Below are 24,100 nucleotides of genomic sequence, written 5' to 3' on the forward strand. Positions count from 1 at the left end.
CCGCCAAATCAAATTAATTAATTTTTAATCGTTAATTGAAATAATTTTTAAAATAAAATATTAATCAAATCCAACAAAGTTTGAATAATTTGATCAAATTTTAAATTAACAGAAAAATGTTGTTAAATAGACATATAATCTTACATTTCGATCAAATAAATTAAATAAGACAATATTATTTTAAAAATAAATAAAGATATTTTAGTTTGAATTGTTAAGTGATTATATATTATAGTCTAGACAATTCGGATAATAATAGGGTTAATTGCATTATCAAATTATGTAACTCATTCTAAATTAGTTTCTATTTTTTTTAAACATTCTAATTTCACTCCTAAATTATGACTATCATTTCAAATTAATCTTCAAATTTTTGAATATTTTAGTTTCATTCCCAAATTATGTCATTCATTCTAAATTGGTCCCTAAACTTTTTGAATATTTCAAGTTCATCCCAAATATATGTATATACTAATCACACCCCTTGTTAATCAAATTGTTGGTCCAAGCTATATTATTATATGTTTGGAAAAAAATAAAATCTAGGTTAAACTATTGTTGAAACTAATTACATATTTGGGTAAATATGGGGATAAAATTGAAATGTTAACAAAATTAAGGACTATTTAAAATGTGAGTCATAGTTTAGGAATGAAATTAATATATTTAAAAATTTGTAGACCAATTTAAAATAAAAATTATAATTTAAAGACATATGATACAATTAACTCATAATAATAATAATAATAATAATAACAATAAGGTGTTTCAACATTGAAAAGATTATGGACAGAAACCTAAGGTTAGCGGCTTATATAAGTGATCACCCTGCACTGTTTGAAGTTGATCAGTGAAGTAAATAATATATTGTGGGATTATATATACAATACTTGGATACACACAAATCAAACGAATTTAATGGTTAAAAAATTATTGCTATTATTTTATATCGTATGTTCGAGTATCATGAATATCATATATATAAAAGTTTAATATTAAATGGTTAAAAGTTATATGTGAATATATATATATATATATATATATATATAGTTTTATATTTATATGAGATTAATAATAATAAAAAGTGTTTGGACAGCGCATGGCTTAGTCTCTTTCTGATTTAAGTTTGGGCATTGGAACATATAACCCAAACATCTTTGATAAGATTGCCACGCTTCTTCGTTTCTTTTTTAACATTATTAACCAATGCTTGCCTGCTCTGAATTATTGAAATTCATTGAATAACCAATAATATCTCTTTTTAAGTAAATAGGCCCAACAGTTTGGAAGCATATGCACATGCATATATTGAAATATTGAACTATAACCACTTTCTTTTTCGTCGAAACCCTCATCCTTTTCTAATTGATTAATTCCATGTTCATATCATTACACTTCATTATACCAAATTAAAAATAATCAACTCATAAAAGAGAATATTGATATATTTAAAAGTCTTGAATTCGGGCAACGGTGTTCATAGAATATATATGTCATGTCAACAGATTAACAAAATTTTAAATAAAAATTATCTTGTAATCACCTCAGGTTATTAAAAATATATAAAAAAATATTGTTATTTTTAAAAATTTTGAATTCAAATAATTGCGTCTGTAAGTTAGATGTACGTTTGTTGTCAAAAATAGTATAAAAAAGGTGGACTTGAATCTATAGATAACTTATGAATGAGATGGTCGATATTTGAAATTTTTATATAACTTAAATATTTTTTTATATTTTGTATTAATAATTTATTTTTACTTTTAAAATTTATAAATTTACATTCTTAAAATTTAATAAATTTATATTTTTAACATAAAATCACATTTTTATGCGTACTTGAATAATCATTAATAATAGATGTGATTTTTTTAACTTTTTACCACTTGGTTGTTTGCATATAAAATTCTCACGTTTTACTCCTGAAAGCGAAACACTAGATTGAAAGTTTGAAACAATTATCTCTTTGGCTTTATACGAAGAAAATTCAGTCTCAGACAACTCGAAATTACCATTCGCCACATATTCGTGGAATAAGACAAACGCAGCCAAGCTGTTCTCTACTCATAAATGATTCCCACTAATCTCATTACATTATCTTATTATTAAATCACGTGTCCTTTTCTTCATATGTCAATTTAGTCATTTCACTGCCCTTCCCATATCTTCTCTTTTCACAATAAATGTGTTATAACCCAGGATAACCCCAACTACAAATTTTCCAAAACTAGAGAAAATTCCATACCACCGGATGTCTCCTTCGGCCACCACCAGAGCAAACGCACCGCTCCTTAGGGAGAGCAAGACGGCGGGAACGCATACATCGGTGTCCGGTGCGGTGTTCAATGTTTCGACTACCATTATCGGTGCTGGAATTATGTCGATCCCTGCAACTCTCAAGGTGCTAGGAGTCGTTCCGGCGTTTCTGTTGATAGTGATTATAGCTTGGCTAGCAGACGTATCGGTCGAATTTCTGATGAGGTATACACGTGCTGGGAAGTCAACCACTTACGCCGGCGTCATGAAGGAGTCGTTTGGGCCGGTGGGATCGTTCCTGGTGCAGTTATGCGTCGTCATGAATAATCTCGGTTGCTTGATCATTTATTTAATTATTATTGGTAAGTCCATCGGTTTCACAGAATTTCAGCAATCTAGTCTGATTTTGGTAAGCTAATTTTAACCTGTTGAAGTTATTTTGCAACTAGTGAGTTGAATAGATTCTGGATAAGTGTTATTATCTGAATGGCTCTGTAGATTGTAGATAAGAGTGTAATACTATTTGAGTGGTTCAAGTTATTTTTGGAATTTTCCTCAATTTAGTTTGTGATTTGGGAAAGATAAGATTGAGCTGTTATCATAACTGTTCTGATATATTAGAACTGTGTTTTCAGGGGATGTTCTTTCAGGAAATCAACCTGAAGGATCTGTGCATTTAGGGGTCTTACAAGAATGGTTTGGCGTTCACTGGTGGAACTCCCGTGCCGTTTCAATGCTCTTCATTGTTGTTTTCATTATGCTTCCATTGGTTCTATATAGGCGTGTAGGTAAGTTCTATATAGAGAACCGATTAGTTATCATTTATGTCACGATATTGAGTTTGTCCTCAAGACTCTTTTCTGTCAAATTGGGCTGAATTTGCAGAAGCATTAAGGTTCAGTTCTGCAATAGCAGTTTTTCTTGCCGTTCTGTTTGTTGCCATCAGTTCTGTTATGGCAATAACTGCACTCTTTGAAGGGAAAGCCGAAAGGCCAAGACTGCTGCCTTACTTGGACAATGGAGCCTCATTTTTCGAACTCTTCACCGCTGTTCCAGTCATTGTAACAGCTTTCACATTTCATTTCAATGGTAAGGACGCCCTGGCATTCTTATAAGTGCTTGTTTTCATTCTGGTTAGTTCATGAAAGATTAGCCAAGTACGAAGCTCCTGTCCCTAACATTCTCATAAATGCCTTTAATGAATGAATGAATGCAGTTCATCCGATTGGTTTAGAGATGGACAAACCTTCTGACATGATGAAGGCAGTCCGAATTTCACTCATACTATGTGGTACCATCTACTTCACTGTTGGGATCTTTGGATACCTTCTTTTTGGCGAATCAATCATGTTCGACATACTTGTTAATTTTGACCAAAATTCTGGTTCAGCACTCGGTTCCGTACTCAATGACATAGTTCGATTAAGCTATGCCCTTCACCTCATGCTGGTGTTTCCCCTCTTAAACTTCTCATTAAGGGCCAACATTGATGAATTCCTTTTCCCAAGTAGGCCTGTTCTGGCAAGGGATAACATGAGATTCATGTCCCTCACTCTTACTTTGCTAGCCATTTCTTACTTGGCAGCCATAGCCATCCCTAACATATGGTATTTCTTTCAATTCATGGGATCGACCTCTGCAGTCAGCCTGGCCTTTGTCTTCCCTGGCGCTATTGCTTTTAGGTATCATTTCTAAGAGACCTGAATGCATCTTGTTTATAGCTTCAAAGACATTCCTCCTAAGTATGTTCCTTTCTTCCTTTTCAATTGCAGGGATGTTCATGGCATATCAACATCAAGAGATCGGATTATATCTGCAGTAATGATAAGTTTGGCTGCTGTAACGAGTATAATAGCCATTTCCTCCAACATACACAGCTTTTTCACCTAACCTTCTGCAGAGGTTCTTGTATTCTGGTGTATCCTCCATTCTTAATCTTTTTGTTTCTTTAATTAGAATATAGCAGATAAAAATCAAGCCCCCTCAATCAGCAATTTTTTTCTATCTCATCATGTAAACAATAAGCATATAACATGTCTATCAAACAAGTTCAGATATATAATGTATTATTTTGAAAACATGATTCTAAGAATGGACGCTTTACAAGTCTTTTCGATCTTTTGCACCGAGTATATTGTCCTCAAACATCCAACGAAGAATCCTTGCAAACAATACCATAACATTTCATGGATCATTCCAAATTAACTTGTTGATTATACACCCGAAACCCCAATCGGTATGCCCGAGAAGACTTGATCGATGTTAATCTTCTATGCAACATGACTGAAGCACATGATATTTATATTAGGCCCCTTGACATTCTAAAATAATTTTGCATTGTTCATCATTCTTGTTCTGATTCATCTGCCAAGGACCAACTTTTGAAATCCCATAAGCTTTTGCTACATATGCTATGTAATTTCATATGAGAGCCAATAGTGGCATGTTGTAGTCTATTGCTTGTTTAATCCTATTATTGATTTTAAGGCATATCATTTATGGAAAGATGATTCTCTAACGTTTCTAAGCATTACATTGTTTATACATTTAAGCTCATTAGAGGTATGCATGTCATATGCTCCTTGTACAGGTCAAATCTCCTTCATTGCCTGTAGTCTATTGCTTGTTTAATCCTATTATTGATTTTAAGGCATATCATTTATGGAAAGATGATTCTCTAACGTTTCTAAGCATTACATTGTTTATACATTTAAGCTCATTAGAGGTATGCATGTCATATGCTCCTTGTACAGGTCAAATCTCCTTCATTGCCTCATCAGATTAAATCATATTGATCATATAGATTGTCCTGAATACTAGTGAGTTGTTCCTGATTGCTTGTACCATGTTTTGCTGCAACATATGATGGATTATCCATTCAACAAAGATATATATCGACAAGTTCGTCAAATCTGATATCAGCATATACATGGAGAAGAACCTGAAGCTCAGCTCCGATGGTTCATGCAACCACCCGAAGCTAAGCCTCTTTTGTACACAAAGAAAATACATACATGGAGAACTTGGAAGACTTTGAAAAGGATGAAAGCAGAAAAATATGTAACATAAGGTCATTAACACTCAGCAAGGATAACTCAGTACTATAATGAATGCATAATCCACTCCTGAATGAACTGTAACCCTGAAATTCTCTTTTTACCCTGACAGGTGACAAAAGGAAAAAAACAAAACCTTTATAAAGACCAAAATTTGATTTAATTCGTAAAACATGGTAAAAAAAAAATAAGCCAATTTACCTCAGCAGTAATAGTATCTCCTTTATAAACTCTTATATACTGAGATGGATAATTGGAAGCAACAACCAGGAAGTTGCTGATATCTTTATCTGTGTTTCCTGCTAAGAACACTTCAAGACTAGTTTTCATTGGTTGAATTCGCGATCGCTGCACGGTGAGAAGAAGTTGACTTCTCTCTGAACTTTCACCTCTATGAACTATCCATTTTTTACCGGTGATTGCCTTGTCAAAAATATTAGCAGTAAAAGGGAGAAAAATGTGTCAGAGAGATCATATGATAAAGTATTTTCACGTGCCAGATTGAATGAGATAGCAAGAAGAGAGAAATCATACCTTTTCACGAATTGTAAGGATGGGGAATCCGGCAGAGTTACGTATGACTCGTTTCCGGTAAAGGGTCATGTAGGAGCCATCGACATGGAGGAAGAGATTTCCATTGCCATCTGAGACTCCATAGCTTATATTAGAGAAGCCATGTCGCTTTCTCTTGACAATTAAATCCATAGTGTTGGTCCTAACGTTTTAATACACTTCCACTGTGATCACTAAAATTTTAAAACATTTATTATAGTCACTAAACTTTAATATCACTTACATTACCATTATCATTTTATTAAGAGGAATATTTCTTAAGAAAACACAGTTGGGTATGTCACATTAGTTGTCATTCACCGTAATCGATAATGATTGTAGTGAAAGCGATATTGAAATTAATGTTTTTTAATGTAAATTTTAAGAGTTCACAGATTAAAATAAAAAATAAGTTGATATATCAGGTCAATTGTCATTAACAACAGTTGATTTAGTGACGGTAATAAAATAATATTAAAATTTACTAATTTCAACGTAAATTTTTAGAATTTAATAACCATATCCTATAAAATTAAGTTATAACAGTATAATTTATCTTAAAAATATTTATCCAAATAATATATGGTATAATGTAAAAAAATATCTCTAGTGTTTGAGTAAATAATTATTTTGACCCTATTATTTTTTAGAGCATTTAGACCTCAAACATTTTATTTTAGCGTAAAATGCTCATAACATTTAACTAAATAGTCACTTGGTCACAACTATTTTTTTTAGCATTTTGACGATCAATGTTTCATTTTTGGGAAGAAAAGTCCTCTATTTTGGAGTATTGATCATTTGTTGACTAACGATTTCCATCCATATAAGAATTTTTTGTCCTCCTAAGTCAAAATACTTGAAAAGAACAAAGAATTAAAATGATTATTTAATCAAACACAAGAGGCATTTTCTAATATTATACTTTACTACAAACATTGGAATTTTAAATTTTCTAAAATTCATCTTAATAAATTATAATAATTTTGATAGCAAGGTCACTTGCTCACTGCTGGTCCATTAAAGTAAATTTCCAAATAAGAAAATAAAGCATGCTCCAATCCCTTATGAATCGTGACCCCGAAGACTGATTCTAATATCTAAATAATTGGAGAAGAATTTCAATTTGGAAATTGATGCTTTCAGAGAGGAGGAGAATAATAAATGACCCAGAGCAAGCAAATGAAATTCAGTCAATATATTTGGGCAATAAGGAGTGAGTTTATTCAATCAAAATGAGGTTTTAGCATTGACGGCAGATACAAGTTTGAGACTTGAAGCAAACCCCATAAACTGGAGTTCGAAATTTCCCAGTTTTCCCGATTTTCTTAATGCAAAGATTGTTGCAATCATCTTGATTGCACCCAGGCAAAGGAAAAGGTTGCTCACACTCTGAGCTCTGTCCCATTACCACTCGATTTCCAAATGAAAGAAACAGAAACAAGATAACAAGTGTAGTGAAGAACTTCATGGTTTGAGGCAAATGGCGATGCTTTTAGTTCAAAGTGGAATCATATCGGAGGAGGTAAGGTATTTAAAGGATTTCATAATTCTGGCACCAAAGGAAACATATCAATGCATTCATGGCATTCGATCCTTATTTCCGTTATGGAAAACTTTCCCTAAAACGGCACCACGGATCATTTTGACTTTGTAGGCAGCTTGATTTCATTTACACAGGGAGACTCACCTACCATAGTTAGGTGTGCGACCTGAGTCGGACCTGATTAATCAAGACAAAACCTTAGAAAATGGGAGGGGAACCAACAAATAAATAATTACGTGTATAAGTCTACTTAAATAACTTATTGATTTATATTTTAATTTCAAAATTATATTATGTATGTATAAATTTATAATATGTATTTTCAATATCAAGAAGAATAAACGGATAGGAAACTAGTTTTTTTTTTAAATATCTTAGATTCACAATTGTGGCATAAAAGGAATGATATCCATGCTTTATTCATGGCATTGTATCCTTATTTCCATTACAGAAATTTTCCAAAAGATTTGAAAATCACCAATAAGGCAATTATATTTCCATCTAATGACTAAGAAATAATGCCATGCTCAAATGTAAGTAACATCTACACATTAAGAATTACAATGCCAGATTCCATGCTTCAACACCAAGTTGCAGAGCGAAATCTGTCCCACTATACATATAAACAAGAAAATTGCTTTAAATAGAAACATCCACGCTGTCTACAATGTGGTGGCCATTGTGAGTCTGTTCATAGAGGAAGGAGGTGATAACGGTGGAACAGCTGCATCTGCTTCAATTCCCAATACCTTCCTACCAGATGATGCCTGCTTACCAATCTTTCTTGAAACAAAAGACACGGTTCTTGATGAGTTGCTACTATCAGTTGATGATAAAAACTTGTCCCTTGAAACAGTTGTGGGTGCATTTGCTATCACAGATCTGAACACCCCCGACTCCCGCAAACCTTGTATTATGGCCTGACATGGAACCATAACATTTATAACAAAGACAGGAATCATCAAAACTACTTGTAAAACAATATTTAGCTGTAACACTAAATAAAAGATCCAGAATTTTGATGCTGTTGACGAAAACGGGTAAAGAAAACAAAAGAACACGAGAATTTTACGATGTTCGGCAATGTGCTTACGTCCTCGGTGCCTAGGCGGCGCTAGAAGTTTTATTCAATGATATTTTAGGTCTATGTTACATCTCTATTTATAATAGAAAACCCTGGTACATAATTACAAAATCAACCTTGTACCGTACCGCGGGGCTACGCCCCCGCACCACCAACCCACATAATTCTTAACCCCACAACGAGACTTTCTTTGTAAGGACAGTTGATGTTCGCTTCGCTCACTCCGCTCCATCTCTTGTCCTCTTTACTGGTATATTTATGAGCCATACCTAACAGATGCATATTCTAAGCTAGTAGTCCACGTACAATGTTTGCATTTCCTGTGATTTCTTATTCTCAGAAATGCTATAACTGTCATTACCATAGGAGTGTATATGCGAGTTAAAATCCCCCTTCTCAGCAGTTTCAATTTAAGGTCGTTATCGCCCCAAACAACGTGTTCCCGGTACCTGCAAAAACCAGAAGCCAATAGTTCTACATCAGTAGGTCCACACATTAGTATCAAGCTGAACGGTGCAAAAAGCAGCACATCTAAGGGGGGGAAGGCTGTGCTTAAGTTTATACCAGTGAAGCAACTCTTCCTCCGATGCGGTTGAAGCAATTATAAATGCCTGCGAAGAACAACATTCACGTAGACAATGACAGAACAGTTGATAATCAAGATACAAGATAATATCAAACCAGAAGCCAATTGTTCTATATTAACCACAGAACTAACATATTGCTTATGAATTGCTTGGGAGTTGGGACACTATAAAACATCAATCAAAATATTGCTATTGGTTTGTCAGTGTCAATCCAAAAGTCTTTATATCACAGAACTAAATATCCGGCTCAAATCTCTCGAGCTATTGTATCTTAAGCTTGTTGTGTTTCCCATACTCTAATACTCCTTAATACACTTCAGAAGAATAACAGAAGGTAGTAAACTTACAGCTCTATCAAATTCCAACATGAAGCACCTTTTGACATCTTCCTTAGTAGGTTTGCAGCCACAACGGTCACGTCTAGATGTCAGGGCTGAAAATTTGGCGTACGTGTAGTGTAGAACAGCAGCCTCGTCTAATTTGATTTCTCTTAAAAACAGAAATTGTACAAAGCATAATTCATGAGATATGTATTAGTGATGATATCTATTTGTGATGCTAATAATGCATCAGGTAATCTGATCATGGATTTCTGTGAGTACACAGTCACCATACTTTGGAGCTTTAATGTAATTGTGCCATCTATGAGCACCATTCGGACGAAGCTCATCCTGAATACGGGCAGCTGCTTTCCCGTTTCCAGAAGTTAAGAAGTACTTTGGAGCTTGGAAAGGAATGAATGGGAGGTGGGAAGCAGAGGAGTTGAGCGGTGGAAGTGGCTGGCCATGGTGGTCGAAATGGCGGGGCTCGACAGTGTTTGATTTTCAGTTTTTTCTGTTTCGTTTTCAACAAACTTTCCTTTTTGAATAATTTTAGTTATTTATTTTATTTACTTGGTTGGGAATAGAAATAGGATGAGATAGTTGCAACTATTTTTTTATTAAAACAAACAAGGTAAAAGGTAAAAGACCTAGGGTTAAATTAGTGAAATGATACTTTTTATGAAACGAAATTAAGAAAAATAGAGAAAAGAGTATGGATTGCAATTTAACTCAAAATTGACGTTGATTTGACTCAATTTGATAGAGTTGATTTTTTTAATTTGAGGTTGGATCGAATTTTATATAGGCGTGCGGTCGGGTCGAATTGGATCAAGTAGAGAGTAAAAAACCTTCGACCCGACCCGACCTAGAGTAACAGTGTAAATTTTTATTATATTTATGGATAATTGATATAATATTCTATCTCTCTATAGTTTTTTTATTAGATCTTTATTTTATATCAAATCGGGTCAGGCTGGATTTATAATTTAAAAATTCGAGTCGGATTAGATCGAGGTTAAATAGAATGTACATATTTTCGACGGATTGAGATCATATCAAGATAAAAAAAAGCGTACATATTTTTAGGTCAGGGAATAAAAATAGGAATGAGATAGTTGCAATTATTTTTTTATTAAAACAAACAAGGTAAAAGGTAAAAGGCCTAGGGTAAGGTCAGACAACTAATAAATTATTTGCTGAATCAACTTTCTTGATTGGGTGAAGCTTGATAAATGCATTTTCAATTCTTTAAGTAAAATGACTATTTAACAAAATTCATAGAAAAATATAATAAATTGAGGAAAATGAAAACTATACGTGTTTCTGAAAATGATGATATCAAAAAAACTTTATTGATTGAGTGAAGGCATGATAAACGCATTTTCGATTCTTTAAGTAAAATGAATATTTAACAAAATTCATAGAAAAATATAATAAATTGCAGAAAAAGGAAAATGAAAACTATACATGTTTCTGAAAATGATGATATCAAAAAAACTTTCTTGATTGGGTGAAGGCATGATAAACACGTTTTCGATTGTTTTTGGGATTTAGAGACAAAGAAAACAAGTCAGATTTCTCCATTATGATATCTCTTTAGTCTTTTCCGTGTGAAAATAAAAAAAACAGGTAGTGAATGAATCATCTTGGTTGCTTCCATGAATTTTCAACAACTTAGAAATCAAATATAAATTCATTAGTATGGAAAACACGCAATGCTACAAATAGAAATGATTTCTATAAATTCAATACAGTAAACCCTACGTTGATACTGTCCTTTTCGATCTCTGTTTTTTCATGTGGAAAAAATTAAGTGGACGAACTCTCTTGGTTGCTTCCATACGTTAACCCCTACCCTAATTTCGGACAATTGTTGAACTGAGCTGCAAAAATAATTGAATGTAACAATTCGAAAAAATGGGATAAAGAATATTTATAATTAAGTAATTTGGTGTTATCAGAGCTTTTGATTTTAAACATTCGGACCGTGGATGAGTCATAAACTCCGGATTTTTAAGTAATTTGGTGATATTTATAATATCAAAATTCTTAAAAATCCAGAATTTAGGACTCATCCACGGTCCGAGTGTTTAAAACGGAAAGCTCTGATACCACCAAATTACTTAATTATAAATATTTTTTATTCTATTTTCCGGATTGTTACATTGAACTTGTAGTTGTATAAATTAACTAGACTGAAAAACACACAATGCTACAAAAAGAAATGATTTCTATAAATTCAATACAATAAACCCTACGTTGATTTTATCTTTTTCGATCTCTATTTTTCATGTGGAAAAAATGAAGTGAGTGAACTCTCTTGGTTGCTTCCATACGCTGACCTCATACCCTAATTTCGGACAATACTTGAACGGGGCTGCAAAAATAATTAAACTTGTAGTTGTATAAATTAACTAGGCTGGAAAACACGCAATGTTGCAACTGAAGCTTTAACAAATAATAATGTTGCAACATGGTTGCTTCCGTACGCGAATACCCTACCCAAATCTGAGAAAATTTTTAAAACGAAAGTAAAGACCACGTTGAGTTCGTGGAAAATATGAAATATTAATTGAACTTATAGTTGTATAAATTAACTAGGCTGGAAAACAGACGATTTTCCCGAAAAATCACCCAATTAATCATTATTTCCCTGTCAGGTTAAAATTCTTAAAAATCCAGAGTTTAGGACTCATCCACAGTCAAAGTGTTTAAAACCGAAAGTTCTGATACCACCAAATTACTTAATTATAAATATTTTTATCCCATTTTTTTGGGTTGTTATATTGAACTTGTAGTTGTATAAATTAACTAGGTTGGAAAACACGCAATGCTACAAATAGAAATGATTTCTATAAATTCAATACAGTAAACCCTACGTTGATATTGTCCTTTTCGATCTCTATTTTTCATGTGAAAAAAATGAAGTGGGTGAACTCTCTTGGTTGCTTCCATACGCTGAACTCATACCCTAATTTCGGACAATGCTTGAATTAGGCTGCAAAAATAATTGAACTTGTAGTTGTATAAATTAACTAGGATGGAAAACACGCAATGCTGCAACTGAAGCTTTAACAGATAATAATGTTGCAACTTGGTTGCTTCCATACGCCGACACCCTACCCAAATTTGGGACAATTTTTAAAACGAAAGTAAATACCACGTTGAGTTCGTGAAAAATATGAAATATTAATTGAACTTATAATTGTATAAATTAACTAGGTTGGAAAACAAGTGATTTTCCCGAAAAATTACCAAATTAATCATTATTTCCCTGTTAGGTCAAAATTCTTAAAAATCCAGAGTTTAAGACTCATCCACAGTCCGAGTGTTTAAAACTGAAAGCTCTGATACCACCAAATTACTTAATTATAAATATTTTTTATCCCATTTTTTCGAGTTGTTACATTGAACTTGTAGTTGTATAAATTAACTAGGCTGAAAAACACGCAATGCTACAAATAAAAATGATTTCTATAAATTCAATACAATAAACCCTACATTGATATTGTCATTTTCGATCTCTATTTTTCATGTGGAAAAAATGAAGTGGGTGAACTCTCTTGGTTGCTTTCATACGCTGACCTCATGCCTTAATTTCGGACAATGCTTGAACTGGGCTGCAAAAATAATTGAACTTGTAGTTGTATAAATTAACTAGGCTAGAAAACATGCAACGCTGCAATTGAAGCTTTAACAAATAATAATGTTGTAACATGGTTGCTTCCGTACGCGGATACCCTACCCAAATTTAGGACAATTTTTAAAACGAAAATAAAGACCACATTGAGTTGTGGAAAATATGAAATATTATTGAACTTGTAGTTGTATAAATTAACTAGGCTGGTAAACAGGTGATTTTTCCGAAAAATCACCTAATTAATCATTATTTACCCGTCAGGTCAAAATTCTTAAAAATACAGTATTTAGGACTCATCCACAGTCCGAGTGCTTAAAACTGAAAGCTCTGATACCACCAAATTACTTAATTATGAATATTTTATCTCATTTTTCTGGGTTGTTACATTAAACTTGTAGTTGTATAAATTAACTGGGCTGGAAAACACATAATGCTACAAATATAAATGATTTCTATAAATTCAATACAGTAAACCTTACGTTGATATTGTCCTTTTCGATCTCTATTTTTCATTTGGAAAAAATGAAGTAGGTGAACTCTCTTGGTTGCTTCCATACATTGACCTCATACCCTAATTTCGGACAATGCTTGAACTGGGTTGCAAAAATAATTGAACTTGTAGTTGTATAAATTAACTAGGCTGGAAAACACGCAATGCTGCAACTGAAGCTTTAACAAATAACAATGTTGCAACTTGGTTGCTTCTGTACGCGGATACCCTACCCAAATTTGGGACAATTTTTAAAACGAAAGTAAAGACCACATTGAGTTCGTGGAAAATATGAAATATTAATTGAACTTGTAGTTGTATAAATTAACTAGGTTGGAAAACATGCGATTTTCTCGAAAAATCACCCAATTAATAATTATTTTCATGTCAGGTCAAAATTCTTAAAAATCAGAGTTTAGGACTCATCCACAGTCCGAGTGTTTAAAACCAAAAGCTCTGAAATCACCAAATTACTTAATTATATATATATTTTATCCCATTTTTCCGAGTTGTTACATTGAACTTGTAGTTGTATAAATTAACTAGGTTGAAAACACACAATGCTACAGATAGAAATGATTTCTATAAATTCAATACAGTAAACCCTACGTTGATATTGTTCTTTTCGATCTCTATTTTTCATGTGGAAAAAATGAAGTGGATGAACTCTCTTGGTTGCTTCCATACGCTGACCCCATACCCTAATTTCGAACAATGCTTGAACTGGGCTACAAAAATAATTGAAATTGTAGTTGTATAAAATAACTAGGCTGGAAAACACGCAATGCTACAAAAAGAAATGATTTCTATAAATTCAATACAATAAACCCTAAGTTGATATTATCTTTTTCGATCTCTATTTTTCATGTGGAAAAAATGAAGTGGGTGCACTCTCTTGGTTGTTTCCATACGCTGACCACATACCCTAATTTCAAACAATGCTTGAACTGGACTGCAAAAATAATTGAACTTGTAGTTGTATAAATTAACTAATTTGGAAAACACGCAATGCTGCAACTAAAGCTTTAACAGATAATAATGTTGCAACTTGGTTGCTTCCGTACGCGGATACTCTACCCAAATTTGGGACAATTTTTAAAACAAAAGTAAAGACCACGTTGAGTTCGTAGAAAATATGAAATATTAATTGTACTTGTAATTGTATAAATTAATTAGGCTGGAAAACAAACGATTTTCCCAAAAAGTAACCTAATTAATCATTATTTTCCTGTCACGTCCATCGGGAAACGACGGAGGTGGGATCAAATATGCCCCCACCACGCCACTAGAGAACGAAGGCCAAGGCAGCTAAAGACAGAGGGAGGATTGTTAGGAGGAGGAGAAGCTTGGAAAGGAATGAATGAGAGGTGGGAGGCAGAGGAGCTGAGCGGTGACAGTGGCTGGCCATGGTGGTCGAAATGGCGGGGCTCGACAGTGTTTGATTTTCAGTTTTTTCTGTTTCGTTTCCAACTAACTTTCCTTTTTGAATAATTTTAGTTGTTTATTTTATTTACTTGGTTGGGAATAGAAATAGGAATGAGATAGTTGCAACTATTTTTTTATTAAAACAAAGAAGGTAAAAGGTAAAAGGCCTAGGGTTAAATTAGTGAAATGATACTTTTTATGAAACGAAATTAAGAAAAATAGAGAAACGAGTATGGATTGCAATTTAACTCAAAATTGACGTTGATTTGACTCAATTTGATAGAGTTGATTTTTTTTAATTTGAGGTTAGACCGGATTTTATATAGGTGTGCGGTCGGGTCGAATCGGATCAAGTGGAGAGTAAAAACCCTTCGACCCGACGACCTGAAGTAACAGTGTAAATTTTTATTATATTTATGGATAATTGATATAATATTCTATCTCTCTATAGTTTTTTTATTTGAACTTTATTTTATATCAGGTCGGGCAGGGCCGGATTTATAATTTAAAAATTCGAGTCGGATTAGATCGATGTTAAATAGAATGTACATATTTTTGACGGATTGAGATCATATCAAGATCAAAAAAAGCGTACATGTTTTTGGGTCAGGTCGAATTGACCAAAAACTTAACCCGATCTATTTGCCATCTCTAGGTATGAGAAAAGTATTTTTTTTTTAATATGAGGCATGAAATTGTTTTTTTTTTCACTTCATCAATTTAATTAAGAAAATGTTCATAAGTCACACGAAGCAAACGAAAACAGGGTACAACTTATGCACACAAGGGAAGACTATCCCTTTGAATAAAAGAAAGAATAGAGCACAACAGTAGAAAACCAGAACATAAACGTACACTGTCTCTGAATTGCTTGAGCTGTATATTAGATATTATTCGTAATGATATTTGTTGGTGAAGTGTATCTCCGAGATTCAAGAAGCAATTATGTAGTGCAGGAAATGCGTACAGCAAGCCTTTTCGAATACTCGGCTAAAAGAAGAAGGAATGGTCGAAGGGGGAGAGAGTGAAAGAGAGAAATATAAGAATATTAGTAAGTCCTCTTTCGACAGTTCGAGTGTGTCGAATCCTTTATTAATCGTTTTGGGTTGGATAAGACCGAACACCCTTAAAATTTGGTATATGTCAACATCAAAATCATAATCAAATTCGAGAATCAGTTACCTGTAAAGAAGATTAAAACACCTCATCGACTCTTAAAATTGATACTTTCAAAAAATTATGTTGTCTAAAAAAGGAGAAGAAATCTAAACGACACTGCAAAAGGAAAAAGAAAGATATATATAAAAACAACAATAATAATAAAATACGATAGAAATACACACCTCCTAAAAATGACATTACAAAAAGAAAAGATATGTCAATGACAATAAATAAATAATGAAAATAACAAACAAATAAATGAAAATATAAAAATAATAATCCAGGCAATGTTGAGGGATTGATCTGTAAAAAAAATTAAATAAACTAAAATAGAAAAGAAAATATAAAAATAAGTAATTTAAAATAAAATAGAATATTGGGCAACCTTCCATGACTATAATGCATGATCAGCTACTGGACATGCTTCACGAGTTGGAGTATCAGCTGGAGTGAGTCACTATGCTCCATACGTATCAAAATGACAGACGTTTAAATGTTGCTATAAAATCTCTTTTCTTCTTTAATTTTTTTTCTCTCGCTTCCACGATTTTCTGTACTATCTGGATTGATCCTATAATCTTGTCAGCTCTATCGCCATCATCATTTGCTACGGTCGTTCGATTGTTGTTATTACCGTTATCGATGATAGTTGTTCGCACCGAAAATTTATCGATAAACTCCATTCAACCTCATGATTCTAAATCTGGCCTCCTTTTAATCGAAAAATATTGTAAATTCTTTACAAAATAGATGATGAAACTCAAAAAGGATGAATTAGTTTTTAGGAATTTGGTTTCCTTTATTCAAAGGGGTGACCAGTCGCTCCAAACGGGCTCTATTGCGTGTGAAAGTCATTGGCCAAGTCAGCTGTTAACACATAAGATAAGCTTTCCGTCATCCATGTTAACGTCTGTTAACGTAGAGTGATGAATTTGTTATAAATTGATAATATTAATAATCAAATTGTTAATTTTGAAACTTTAGTAGAAAAAAAATACTCAAACATAAATTATCATTTGTGTACTTTACCCATTAGTCTATTTATACGAGTTGGAGGGCTAAAATATCGTTTAGCCTTAAACTTATATGATTCATCTACAGTGGCAGAGCCATATTTACGTGAGGTTGGGCATGTTTATCTTAGAATTTAAAATTTCTCTTAAAATTTATCTATTATTTTATTTATTCGTCCTAAAATTTTATTTATGCACACTTTACATATAAATAAATTTATATTATTAATATATATATATATATCCACACAAAAAAATATTTCTGAATTCACCCCTACATCTACCATAATTTAGTAAGGAAAGTAAAACCAACAACTTTCCATAATCAATTCATAAAATTCCATATGTTTTCTACGCTTCCGCTTCAGTTATTTCCGCTCAATTTCCATGTCAAAGCAATTGCATTCCAAATTAAAGTAGAGTTTAATTATCAATTATCAGTTGGTCTAATAGAATAAGATATTAGATTCTTTAAATCAGATTAGAGGTTTTAACATTGACATTTACGAATAGAACAAATTAAGTTGAGAGGGTTGCCCATACCATAATAAACCTCTGTAAAACCCAATCTAAATTAATTAGCCAATAAATCAAATATCAATGCTTAATTAAAAAAATAGAGTTTAATTGAAAGCCAAATCTTAGTTTCATTGGGCTGGGTATTATAAACATATTAATGATCCAGAACAAAGACTAAAGAAGTCTTTCAAACAGATGGAAGTTGTGTACATATGCCTCGAGATCTGCTGCTCAATGGTGGTGATTTTTCATGTTTGTTTTCTTTACATGTGATTTCAATGATAAAATAAAATGTTATGTTTTAAAAGATTATGAGTTCGAATAATTATATATTTTATTAATTAAAAAAATCTGAATTGATATTATCTTGAAATCATCGGGATTATTAAAAAACTGTTGGGTTAGGCAGCAAATTTTAGACTCTCATTTTTTAATTTTTAAATCCGCCACTCAACTCTTCCCTACTAAATTCGTTCTTTCATGCTTTTCTTTCTTTCTCTTTTCCTTTGATCTATACTTAATTGTTAGGCTAGATGAATGTTTTTCGATTTGATTAGTCCCTATTAAAGGACAAACATGTCTACTAATCCGACAAACTTAGTCTAGTTGGACAACACAATTAAGGCAACGATTCCTTTATTATTGCCTTGATAAATGTTTGTGTAAGAGCTAAAGATAGTAACCGGTGAGGTTTTTTTTTTAATTGCCAACTCTATTCAATCCAAAAAATATATACAGGCCACTTTAATTTAACATGATCCGTAAAATATATATCAATCATCCCATCCGCCCCAAAGAGCATATTTACTTTACTCAAATCTTATTCAATTGAAATTTTCAGAGTATAAATATTTGACCCGATTTGATGTAAAATAAGAACCTAACTAAAAATTATAGAAAAATGAGTATTATAGCAATTATTTATAAATTTGAATGAAAAGTAATACTATTATCTTGAGTTGGATCGAAATTCAATAATTTTAGATTAGCTTGTCATCCCTAACAAGAGCTAGTGAGAACCATGTTAAGCTGCCCTTCAACAAAGCTCCATCACTTGATTAATCCTCACTCTGTCCCCAACAAACCAATAAATTATAGTTTGATTTATTGATCAAATCCATCAAATTTTAATTATAATTGAGAAGGAATGTAATTCCCAACAATCTCTATTATGCTTAACCTGATTTGCTTGTCTTTGATTAGCAAACACGTGATTCTTCATTAACCAACACAAACCTGCTATATTCTCAATCATGTACATGAAATAATAAAACAAATGTATTGCTTGAAACTTTCTTTCAAATCACTTCACAGTTAACAAGAATCCCAGTGAAAAAGAAAATTTGATCACACAGCACTAGGAAGAATTTTATCCTATGTTCACGGAACTAGTGTGTTGAGGGACTAAATTTTTTAAACAATGTATGGAGTCCAAATTCTGATATTTACGAGCAAAATGAGTAGGGAGGATCACCCCCATAACTGACCTTTGCATAATCCAATCTATATTAGTCGGTACAAGGGATTAATTAAAAAAAAAAACTGAACCAAATGATTTTGCAAGCACTACAAACAAATAAAAGAAAGAAGCAGTGCTTGCTGCTTAAGAGGTTTCCTCGTCTTTAGGCACCCACCAGACTCTGAATGATCTGTCAAGGCCTCCACTATAGAGCATGAAACCAGCACCAACATTACACTGTGGTGATGCCTGCAAGCACTTGACTGGTCCTTCATGCCCATTTATGACCCCAACTTTACATAGTTTACCATAGGCCTCTCGTTTCCAGATACCAATGGTTTTATCAGTTGAGCCAGTGAACAAAACCTCTCCCACCATGCACATACACAAAACTGCCATCTGGTGTGCTTTTGTCTCACCTATCCATTTCCATGTAAAAGAATCATCATTCCCTTCCCAACTGGTAACGTATCCATCGGAACCTCCTCCATAGACCCAATTCACATCGTCGGAAATAATGACCATGTTCAATGAAACATCCTTATGACCCTCTAAAACCCCCAACAAAGAATGGGAGGTCTTCCCTTGTGTTCTCCAAGCCTTGGTCTTACCATCCGCTGATGCTGTGTAGACAATTCCGAGCTACAAAGCTATTGATAGCATCATCATGAGCCTTAATTGATTCCAAACACTTAAGGGTCTTGTCCCATGAACAGAATAAATCAACACTTTGTAGAATGCCAAACAAGAAATGGTGTCCGCATGCTCGATCCATAAATGCTTATGATGCCGCCGAGTTTCTACATAATTGCTTTGCTTCATGAGGTTTCCCAGGTACTCCTTTGCAGTAGGAAGTGTGTCAACAAGCTTGAACACGTTCTCTGAGCTTCTTGACACCTTCCAAGCCCTGATCCTATGGTCCTGATGTGCGGTGAAAACCTTGTTGCCGATGGCAACGACCGACTTCACTGAGCCCTCGCCTGCACCAAACTTTGTGAACTGCATCAAGTCAGGCTGTTGCCACACAATAATATCCTTGCCTTGCGACGCACTCAAGATGAATTCCCCACATAGGGCTAAGCAAGAAACTGAGCCAATATGCTAAGACAGCACCGCCACCGGTTTATATGATTCAAACCCACATAGCGGTTTGCAAGGGAAATCATTTTTGGTGAAATCTTGAATCAAAAAGTGATGAGACGGGCTGTTACAATGACTGGAACAGCGGTGAAGAGTTCGAAAAATGAGGCTCCATTGTCCAAGTAAGGCAACAGTCTCGGCCTTTCGGTTTTCCCTTCAAAGAGTGCAGTTATTGCCATAACAGAACTGATGGCAACAAACAGAACGGCAAGAAAAACTGCTATTGCAGAACTGAACCTTAATGCTTCTGCAAATTCAGCCCAATTTGACGGTCTTTACTTTCGTTTTAAAAATTGTCCCAAATTTAGGTAGTATATCCACGTACAGAAGCAACCAAGTTGCAGCATTATTATCTGTTAAAGCTTCAGTTGCAGCATTGCGTGTTTTCCAGTCTAGAGTATCAACGCAACGTAGGTTTATTGTATTGAATTTATAGAAATCATTTCTATTTGTAACATTGCGTGTTTTCTAGCTATGGAAGCAACCAAGAGAGTTCGCCTACATCGACACAGTTGGTTGCTTTCTCCCTCTTTCTTTTCTTCCTCCTCCAAGAAATAAACATAAAAAGAAGTCAATACTCATCTCCCTTCCTATATCTAATTCAAAGAAAATATATCCAAATTGCAAACATAAAGACAGAGAGTTCTTATTATATCAGTTATGGGGAACTGCTTTGGAACTCAACAAGTTGATCACCATATCCAGTCCACCATAAAGTCATCAACCCCAAGTACGTTCAGATTTCTCCCTACTTTCACTTTAATCTGTGATTGATTACACACATATATATGCAGAATCCACGAAGAAACTAAAAGACAGCAAACAAAATGGATCACTGCCGGTGCCGGCACCGAAAACAAACAAAGAGAGCTGTGGCGCTGAAGGAAGAAACAAGGAGGGAGGAAAGGTGGCCGTGCCCGAAAGCGGAAAGATTCTGATGAGCACCACCATGAAAATATTCACTTTGGCAGAACTCGAGGCTGCCACCAGAAATTTCAAGCCGGCGACTGTGCTAGGTGAGAGCGGTTTCGGTAGAGTTTTCAAAGGTTGGGTCGATGAGAAAACCTATGCTCCTTCAAAAGTTGGCGTTGGCATGGCGGTCGCCGTCAAGAAATCAAATCCCGATAGCTCCCAAGGCTTGCGAGAATGGCAGGTATTTCTCTTCTTTTTCTTTTTAAAGAAAATTTGCTTCCTTAGCAAATTAAATTAATTTAAGGAAATATATTTCATTTTATCTACCCTTAATAATAACGTTTGGAGGGGTTAAAATATTAAAAAAAAATATTATCAAAATGACTATTTAGTCAAGTTTTATATACCTTTTTGTTATAAAATATAATATTGGGAGTTAAAATAAAAATTAAAGTAACTACTTAATCAAAAATTTAAGAGATTTTTTAATATTACGTATTTTAAAGAATTTATAATTCAATTTGAAATCGAGGAGATTTGAGGTATGAAAATGATGTTGATTTTGACAGGCAGAGGTGAAATTTTTGGGCAAGTTCAGCCATCCAAACCTAGCCGTCAAGAAATCAAATCCCGATAGCTCCCAAGGCTTGCGAGAATGGCAGGTATTTCTCTTCTTTTTCTTTTTAAAGAAAATTTGCTTCCTTAGCAAATTAAATTAATTTAAGGAAATATATTTCATTTTATCTACCCTTAATAATAACGTTTGGAGGGGTTAAAATATTAAAAAAAATATTATCAAAATGACTATTTAGTCAAGTTTTATATACCTTTTTGTTATAAAATATAATATTGGGAGTTAAAATAAAAATTAAAGTAACTACTTAATCAAAAGTTTAAGAGATTTTTTAATATTACGTATTTTAAAGAATTTATAATTCAATTTGGAATCGAGAAGATTTGAGGTATGAAAATGATGTTGATTTTGACAGGCAGAGGTGAAATTTTTGGGCAAGTTCAGCCATCCAAACCTAGTAAAGTTGTTGGGATACTGTAGGGAGGAGAACCAGTTCCTTATTGTCTACGAATACATGCGAAAGGGCAGCCTGGAAAACCACCTCTTCAAATGTAACTCATTTTCTCTATCTTTTATTTTGAGATATTGCATAAACTTAAAGCTGTTTTTTTTATATACAAAACTCAAATTGCAGCAGGAGGAGCAGAGCCTCATACATGGGGAACGCGGCTTAAAATAGCCATGGTGGCTTTGAATTTACCCCATCCAATAAAATATTGGAGGCTTGGGCAGGCCCCATGGCTATTTTAAGCCGCGTTCCCCATGTATGAGGCTCTGCTCCTCCTGCTGCAATTTGAGTTTTGTATATAAAAAAACAGCTTTAAGTTTCTGCAATATCTCAAAATAAAAGACAGAGAAAATGAGTTATATCTGAAGAGGTGGTTTTCCAGGCTGCCCTTTCGCATGTATTCGTAGACAATGAGGAACTGGTTCTCCTCCCTACAGTATCCCAACAACTTTACTAGGTTTGGATGGCTGAACTTGCCCAGAAATTTCACCTCTGCCTGTCAAAATCAACATCATTTTCATACCTCAAATCTCCTCGATTCCAAATTGAATTATAAATTCTTTAAAATACGTAATATTAAAAAATCTCTTAAACTTTTGATTAAGTAGTTACTTTAATTTTTATTCTTCTTTTAAGGTGTTTTAACTCCCAATATTACATTTTATAACAAAAAGGTATATAAAACTTGACTAAATAGTCATTTTGACCATATTTTTTTAATATTTTAACCCCCTCCAAACGTTATTATTAAGGGTAGATAAAATGAAATATATTTCCTTAAATTAATTTAATTTGCTAAGGAAGCAAATTTTCTTTAAAAAGAAAAAGAAGAGAAATACCTGCCATTCTCGCAAGCCTTGGGAGTTATCGGGATTTGATTTCTTGACGGCGACCGCCATGCCAACGCCAACTTTTGAAGGAGCATAGGTTTTCTCATCGACCCAACCTTTGAAAACTCTACCGAAACCGCTCTCACCTAGCACAGTCGCCGGCTTGAAATTTCTGGTGGCAGCCTCGAGTTCTGCCAAAGTGAATAATTTCATGGTGGTGCTCATCAGAATCTTTCCGCTTTCGGGCACGGCCACCTTTCCTCCCTCCTTGTTTCTTCCTTCAGCGCCACAGCTCTCTTTGTTTGTTTTCGGTGCCGGCACCGGCAGTGATCCATTTTGTTTGCTGTCTTTTAGTTTCTTCGTGGACTGGATATGGTGATCAACTTGTTGAGTTCCAAAGCAGTTCCCCATAAGTGATATAATAAGAACTCTTTGTCTTTATGTTTGCAATTTGGATATATTTTCTTTGAATTAGATATAGGAAGGGAGATGAGTATTGACTTCTTTTTATGTTTATTTCTTGGAGGAGGAAGAAAAGAAAGAGGGAGGAAGCAACCAACTGTGTCGATGTGGGTTGAACTGGGCTGCAAAAATAATTGAAGTTTTTGTTGTATAAATTAACTAAGCTGGAAAACACGCAATGCTATAAATAGAAATGATTTCTATAAATTCAATACATTAAACCCTACGTTGATACTCTAGGCTGGAAAACACGCTGTAACTGGAAAACACGTTGATACATTAAACGCTTTAACAGATAATAAAGCTTAGCTAATTAAACATGGTCTCATCATTCACCCATCCCATTATTCTGGCAGTACTTTGAGATATTGCAATAAAGACTTCTACGTATGAGTAATCATCACATTAGTTCATGGTTGAGCCATTTTTCCCCAAACAATTTTAAATAATCTCGATTATTTTTATATACAATTAATCATCACATTAATTTAATTTAACTCTTTGCGTAAGATTCTCTCATTTATAACATAAAATATTACGCCAACAGAAGAAATATAAAAGGA

The 24,100-nt window shown here is 33.6% G+C and overlaps 3 protein-coding genes and 2 pseudogenes across 3 annotated transcripts; 1 reads left to right on the forward strand and 4 right to left on the reverse strand.

Annotated features, from left to right (window-relative positions):
• The first annotated feature begins 2,224 nt into the window (after positions 1 to 2,224).
• Positions 2,225 to 4,208, forward strand: LOC120205456 (amino acid transporter AVT6C-like). The gene is made up of 5 exons (XM_039205327.1): positions 2,225 to 2,618; positions 2,892 to 3,044; positions 3,142 to 3,345; positions 3,473 to 3,938; positions 4,029 to 4,208. Exons 1-5 carry the CDS (start codon positions 2,252 to 2,254, stop codon positions 4,144 to 4,146), a joined length of 1,308 nt encoding a protein of 435 aa, XP_039061258.1. The 5' UTR covers positions 2,225 to 2,251; the 3' UTR covers positions 4,147 to 4,208.
• A 1,263-nt stretch (positions 4,209 to 5,471) lies between these two features.
• LOC120205448 (protein LURP-one-related 14-like) lies at positions 5,472 to 7,335 on the reverse strand. The gene is made up of 3 exons (XM_039205321.1): positions 7,139 to 7,335; positions 5,847 to 6,027; positions 5,472 to 5,735 (listed from the first exon to the last, which is right to left on the reverse strand). Exons 1-3 carry the CDS (start codon positions 7,333 to 7,335, stop codon positions 5,472 to 5,474), a joined length of 642 nt encoding a protein of 213 aa, XP_039061252.1.
• A 737-nt stretch (positions 7,336 to 8,072) lies between these two features.
• LOC120205449 lies at positions 8,073 to 14,985 on the reverse strand (annotated as a pseudogene).
• A 4,270-nt stretch (positions 14,986 to 19,255) lies between these two features.
• LOC120205450 lies at positions 19,256 to 21,202 on the reverse strand (annotated as a pseudogene).
• A 1,281-nt stretch (positions 21,203 to 22,483) lies between these two features.
• On the reverse strand, positions 22,484 to 23,486 carry LOC120205451 (probable serine/threonine-protein kinase PBL10). The gene is made up of 2 exons (XM_039205322.1): positions 23,085 to 23,486; positions 22,484 to 22,741 (listed from the first exon to the last, which is right to left on the reverse strand). The coding sequence occupies exons 1-2, from the start codon at positions 23,484 to 23,486 to the stop codon at positions 22,484 to 22,486; spliced, it is 660 nt and encodes a 219-aa protein (XP_039061253.1).
• Between the last annotated feature and the right edge of the window lie 614 nt (positions 23,487 to 24,100).

This window comes from Hibiscus syriacus, unplaced genomic scaffold (genome assembly GCF_006381635.1).
Source record: "Hibiscus syriacus cultivar Baekdansim isolate YM2019G1 unplaced genomic scaffold, ASM638163v2 tig00012483_pilon, whole genome shotgun sequence".
NCBI lineage: Eukaryota > Viridiplantae > Streptophyta > Magnoliopsida > Malvales > Malvaceae > Hibiscus > Hibiscus syriacus.